The sequence below is a fragment of the Orbicella faveolata genome, unplaced genomic scaffold (genome assembly GCF_042242905.1).
Source record: "Orbicella faveolata isolate gen_17 unplaced genomic scaffold, um_ofav_v1 contig_25, whole genome shotgun sequence".
NCBI classification, from domain to species: domain Eukaryota; kingdom Metazoa; phylum Cnidaria; class Anthozoa; order Scleractinia; family Merulinidae; genus Orbicella; species Orbicella faveolata.
The window spans coordinates 19,491,994-19,498,477 of NW_028301553.1; the positions used below are offsets into that span (position 1 = coordinate 19,491,994).

Here is a 6,484-nt window from a genome sequence, read left to right on the forward strand (position 1 = left end):
CTTATGACAAACACAATTGTTATACCTCCCAACTCAAATACGTTTTCCGATTGAACATGTCTCATGTCATGGGTCAAAACTCACTAACTCCCTAGGGAAACAACAATTTGAACTTTAGACTTGCAGTTCATGTTCCTTGAAACCATGGCAAATTTGTGAGCCAGCCGGCTTCAAGCAAACAATTTCTTTGCAGTTTTTTTCTATTTTATGAGTTGGGAGGTATAACAAAACACTTAATGACTGGTCCCACGGGGAAACAGTGAGTTGTGTTTCTCCTCGACCTCAATGTTCCTCGAGGCAAAGCCAAGGGGAACATTGAGGGTCACAGAGAAACAAAACTCACTGTCTCCCTTAGGGCCAGTCATTAAGTGCTTAATGTGCCATTTTCTTTATTCCTTTTTAAGCAAAACAAGCTATGATCAAATATTTTTAAAGTTAAAAAACGCAAAAAGGGGCTTCAAAATCGAAATTGTCTGCATCTATACAAAAGGCTCTTAATCTAATTGCTTTTGGACACTGTTTTCCTACTTGCTGCACCAAGTTTGTCCAGTGGCAGCTGCTAAGATGTGCTCCTTGTAAGTTGACTTGCAGGTGAGAAGAAATTCCTCCCAATGTTTACACATGCTGGAAATGCCCGCACCACTACAGGAACACTCGAATACCTTGCTGCTGTATATCCAACCATCAAAACTGTAGAAGGTAACCCTGTCAAACTTGTAATTGCCCTTGCTGTTACTGGCAAAGAAAATCTGTTTGATCTTGAGGTAGACTTGCAGGAAATAGAGCTGTCTTCACTGGCTTCATTTCCAACAATCTCGCAACAGACACCTCCTGAGTTTGATCTTGACTCAATCCCCACTTTATGCAAACCATGGCGGTTTTAGACATTTCTGCCCTCAACTCATCTTCAAGACTTTTGAGACTTGACATCATTTTTTTCGATCTTTTTCAACTTTGGGTGGCATTTTCTTTTGCAAACAACATATCGCAAGTCCTCTTGGAGTTTGTAATTCACCACCTAAAATCTAGCAGAGAGTTCCTCACAAATCCCACTGCAAGTGCCCAAAAACTGCTATTCTATTGTTTGTTTTGAGAAATTCAGCACAGATCAACCAATGAATCGAGTTCTTCTGAGATAAGACGGCGTCCTTTGGCATAGAAGGTAGAAACATAGCTAAGAAATCTTCGCTTTGCCAAAATCTGATCAAGGAAAAACCCACGTGAAACTGGTTTGTTCACTTTTCCACGCTTCATTTCTTACATGGGTTGTGACTGGCTCTTGCCATACAACAGGTGCTCTGACGTCATGAACACGACCTCACACAGAGTATATCAAATGGAAGAGGGAGAGAGGGGAAGCAAAGGGGCCACGAACAACCTTGGATGTCTGAAAATCAGGCTAGGGTTACCCTACCTGCTGAGGCGGGACAACTTGCCCACTTGAGTTGTCTCATCCTCAAGATGGGTCCACAATCCGCTTGTAAACGATTGGTGGAATTTTGCAAAGAAATAGGTGAAAAGTTACCTTGGTTAGGGTAACTTGGGGGTAGGGTTGTCTTGGGTAACCAAGACCATATAAATCAGTCAGTACAAAATGCAGACTGCAGACTGCAGACGGAGTACAAAATGCAGACTAGGTACAAAATGCAGATTGCAGACTAGGTACAAAACGCAGACTGAGAATAAAGACTGTTTATTCATCAAATACATGATAACATGTCATTTTATAAATTAAGTGTCACACAATCGCTTTTCCACGGTCACCTTCCACTTTTTTTTGTCTAATAAGTGATAACATGCTGTAACATGTCATTTTATAACTTACTAAGTGTTTTCTGTGGTCATCTTCCAAATTGGGGATTATTCTTAGTGATATTCTTTCTTTAACAGAATTTTTATAAAGCTTTCACTGTCTTCACACTTGGCGCACAGGATTTTAGCATCATATAGCAACACATATATAAAATACAAAGGAAATATTATCTAAGAAAAAGTAAATAAGAATCTTGTAGCAAATTAAAAAATGTCAAAGCAAATGAAGAAGAATCAGCGAATTCTTATGGGAAATAGCAGAGTCATTTTCGTGACTGGTCGTTTGTTTACTGGCTTGTCGCTGTTTGGTAACTGGTTGATATAATATGTAAAAATTAGTGTGAGTTCATCCTTCAACATTGAAAATATATCAAGACATAGGAACAGTTTGGCTTTAAATCTTCTTCCCTTCTTTCTAATTTCTTGACCCCATGAAGAGCTTGCTCACAGCCTGTACGTATGTCTGCACTTGGCTAGAAAATGAACTTTGATTGATCATTGACCATCATTGTTTCTTGAATATTGCGTGTTATCTGGGATTACTACTGGCCTCGCACACAATGTGAGAAGACTATGACAGCTTCAGATACTATTTAGGAACTAGCATGACCTTGACGCTTTGTTAAAAACAAAATATATCAAAAAATGGAGTAAATTTTCGTTGAAGATGATCGTGGAAAAACAATTGCGTGACACTGGGTAAGTTATGAAATGGCATGTTATCACATACCATAAAATCCCATGTTGAAGCCCTGGGCTTATATAACTTCATAAGGGGTTTTGGGTGGGTTTATAAATGGGGGGGGGGCCTATATCCGGGGACGAATATAAGCAGAATAAACAAAATTTTCAGAGCCACAAGATAAAGGATGTCTGAGAAATTAATTAAAAGTAACATACCAATTTATGTTTAGAGCTATTACATTTATTGTGCGTCACAATTAACAGAGAATTTATTTCAAACATGTCTATAAAACACTAATGCAACTGGAACATTTGTTTCTTTCTTTGGTATCATTATAATTTATTGTTTATTGTATTGGGAGGGGTTTATATCCAGAACAATATCTTTGTTAGCAAATAGAAGGGCTTGTATCAGGGGGAGGGGGCTTATAACTGGGGGGGAGGGAGTTAAGTGTGGCATTTTACGGTATTTGATGAAAAAACAGTCTTCATTCTCATTCTGCATTTTTTACCTAGTCTGCATTTTGTACCCGGTCTGCAGCCTGCAGTCTGCAGTCTCCATTTTGTATTAACTGCCATATAAATGGGGTCTAAGACTGACAAGGCATGACAAGGCAATTGGTCTGGACCAAATTAGTGCCAGGCTTCTAAAGGATTCCCTTAGAAAACATGTTCTCTGTGTTTCTATCAAGTTTTACTATAAATCTACTAGCGTTCTATCACGAATGGTGTTCTCTGATTGGCTATGCTACTCACTATCTATTCTGTTTTATACAATAACCCAAGTTATTCTCGCATTTTGATTGGGTCTCACCTATGATCTATTAGAGGACAGATGCACGACTGACGTCATCAGTACAAAGTTTTTCCCTCCATCAGTGACACACTCGGCTATCGCCTTGTGTGCCACTTTTTTGTTCTTACTACATTTTGACGTCATCTGTGATCTATTACTGAACAGACGCACGGCAACATGGAATCTATTTGTTAAGTGGATTGTGAGTAGCGTAGCAGTGAGCACTTGTTAACAAACTGGAAGCCACTTCTTTACGTTTTCAAAGTGTGTGTGAAGAGGATTTAGATTAAGTTTTGAAAGGCTAGTAGATTTATACTAAAACAATCAGATTATTCGCTCTCTCGAGCTCATAATCTAATTGTTTCATAGAAACACGAGTGGAAGTTTAGGAGAACTCGAAAAAGTTGTGGAAACACTCGCCTGTTGGGTCGTGTTCCCACAGCATTTCTCACTCTCCAAAACTTCCACTCGTGTTTCTATAACTCTATAAATAATAACTGCATTTGTACCTTGTTGGTTGGCTTTTTCCATAAAAGCGATGTTCCAGAAGTAGAGTAAAAGCACCAAACAGCTGAGCATTCTTCATCATATCACCTACTGTCAGCCATATTGGATTGGCCTCCCCTTCACCCCCTATCATGACAAACACGGGTCCATCTGGCTTCTTATGAAAGCTATCATTATAAAAGAATCTTTGCTGCCACGTTTTTGTGTTAGAGTCATCAAAATGATCAAGTCTCTGAGTAAACCAATGAGCTTCTGGAAGCTTTCTGTTCATATTCGCTGCTGCAGGAGCAACCAACATTCCACCTCTTGGTCTGCCGCGAAGGAAACGAAGTGAACAATGAGACAAGTTAATATAAAATCCAAGACCAGCAATTACCAGCAAATGAACTGGAACGTTAAACATGAATAGCATAATGCTTGGAAGAGTAACGCAAACATAAATCGACCCCGTCTAAACTGAAGTAACGGAGTTCCAAAGGAGTTGCAGTGTAGCATACAGAAATCATGTGAGTGTTGGGCTGGTATACACCACAGGACACCCAAGCTTCTGTCGGGCACAATTTGGGTACTTCCACTATCCACCCCAGTTTTTAACCCGGCCCTCTCTCTGTCGTGCAACGCAAGAGAGGGTCAAGGGCGGGTAATTTCAGTTGTCTTCCCGTCCCCAAGAATCTTGGTGTTGACCAAAAGGGTCGCGGCCTCTGAGGACGAGAATGGGGTAGCTAATCGCTACTGCGCATGTACAACGAGATAAGCTCCCGTATCCAGTGTTTTTTGTCAGAATTGACCACAACACCTCTGCTCTTCGAGAATTCGCGTAACGCTCGCAGCATCTTTTTCTTCTTAAAAATAATCTGAACTGCAAGGGAAAAATAAACGATCGAATTAGTATTTCCTTTTTGCCGAACGCACAACCAAAACGTCCGTCATCGCTTCCCGCGTAATTACGAGGACTCTGCCAATTTTGCGGTATTTGCTCTTGATCAAAACATTTTCCTCAATCTTTTTTGTAACGCTGTAACTAAAAGCCTAAATGTTTTTGGAATTTAACCAATTGGTAGTCATCCAGTGGCTTCTTAAAAGAAGAAATATTGAACTTTTAGAACGTTCTACAGTTGTAATTGTTGTGCGTTTGCTATCCGAGGGATGCCAATCGTATCGCCAACAAGTCGATTTGCCTACATCGAGGTCGTTTCGCCTACACGACCGAAGTCATTTCGTCTACACGCTCTGAGTCGATTCGCCTAAATTATAGTCGTTTCGCCTACACTTAAGTGGAAAATATTTTGCGAAGATAGATGAACATCACTGCCCACAGGTAGCAGAGGAGTCGTATTTCACCGTATTTCCAGTTAAATTCCGAGATACTACAGTGTTTGACTGAGGAGGTGAAACGACTTTTGGTTCGAGTTATCGGGAGGTTCGACAAATGGGAACAGTGTGGGAATTCCACACAGTTTGATCACGTAGAGTTACCGGTACTTGAATCAACAACATATCGATCCTCTGCTCCCTGTGCCCTGTCAGACTACTTTTGGTGAAAGGGAGGTAGAAAGGAAAATCACGCAACAACAGTTGTATAGTAAACAAACAAATTTTTAAATCTCTGACTCTCTAGCTAATCACAATGGGGACATGTGCGTGACACTGGTGGTCACGCGCCCTTTTAAATTGTTGTATATACCGTAAATCTTCGAATTAGCGCCCGGGGCGCTTATTTCAAATTTGGGAGAAAATGGGGGGCGCTTATTCGGAGGGGCGCTTAATCGAGGCGGGGCGCTTATTTAATTTTTCCCAAAAGGTGGCGTGACATGATCATTTTTTTCAATACATCATCTGCACGTAAACAACAACATAGGCTGTTTATCGACGTAAAGAGCTAATCTTAATTTTATGATCCTGAAGTTTAAATCACGGCACCGTTAGTACTTAAGGTATTCAACGTGTTCACTTAACGTGTTCACAAACTGAAACAATGTACAAATCTAATACTACACGAAGAACATAGGCACGCAAGGCGTGCAAGAGTTATTTTTTTGTGAACTAAAAGTCTCGGAGATAGGAGCATTCACGGAACTGTTTACAGTAATGATTTGGTTGATTTGACAAGTTTTTTTGGTTGCGATGTACAGCAAGAAAGAAACTGGGAGTTTATGATGTACATACGATGTTACATCGGTAATGGTAAGATAACTAAATAGTAAGCCATAAAATGTTTTACTGAACAAACTGCAGTAATCTGACACGTCTCCAGATTAATGTAGATACCATCTTATTTTCTAACAGGCAATTTTATTCGTTCTTTGATACAACCCACACTGCGATTGGTCTGACACACGCGCACATGCATAACTCCCTCACTCACCGATCACGTAGCCCTTCCCCCGGGGAGGGGGGGGGGAGCTCCCTTATATGGGCTATATAGGTCTGTGCAGCCCCGAAGTGTATGGTTTTTCAGCCGTTTTAGTCATAAATAGGGTATCGATTTTAGCTGATTTTGGCCATTTTGGTCATAAATAGGGTACGGTTTTTGCACTCTAGCCTTGATATGGGTATGCTTTAACAAGAAGCCACTTTTTCATCATTATCGAAAAGAAAATCAACAAAAGCCCTTCACAAATTTATATGTTTACGGTAATTTAACATTGGTTTGAACTAGGGAGCTAATTATAACGCAGGTCTGAA

At 40.3% G+C, this 6,484-nt stretch overlaps 1 protein-coding gene across 8 annotated transcripts in view; it reads right to left on the reverse strand.

Annotated features, from left to right (window-relative positions):
- Nucleotides 1-4,374, reverse strand: part of LOC110066520 (putative serine protease K12H4.7) — a 149,629-nt gene extending 145,255 nt beyond the window's left edge. For 2 of the 8 annotated variants that reach the window (XM_089293418.1, XM_020773749.2), the window contains exon 1: nucleotides 3,802-4,368. In XM_089293418.1, coding sequence (XP_089149544.1) covers nucleotides 3,802-4,211 — 410 coding nt within the window. In that variant the 5' untranslated portion in view covers nucleotides 4,212-4,368. Of the gene's footprint in view, nucleotides 1-3,801 lie in introns of all 8 variants that reach the window. The other 6 variants (XM_020773747.2, XM_020773746.2, XM_089293419.1 and 3 more) reach the window with 5 other exon arrangements.
- Between the last annotated feature and the right edge of the window lie 2,110 nt (nucleotides 4,375-6,484).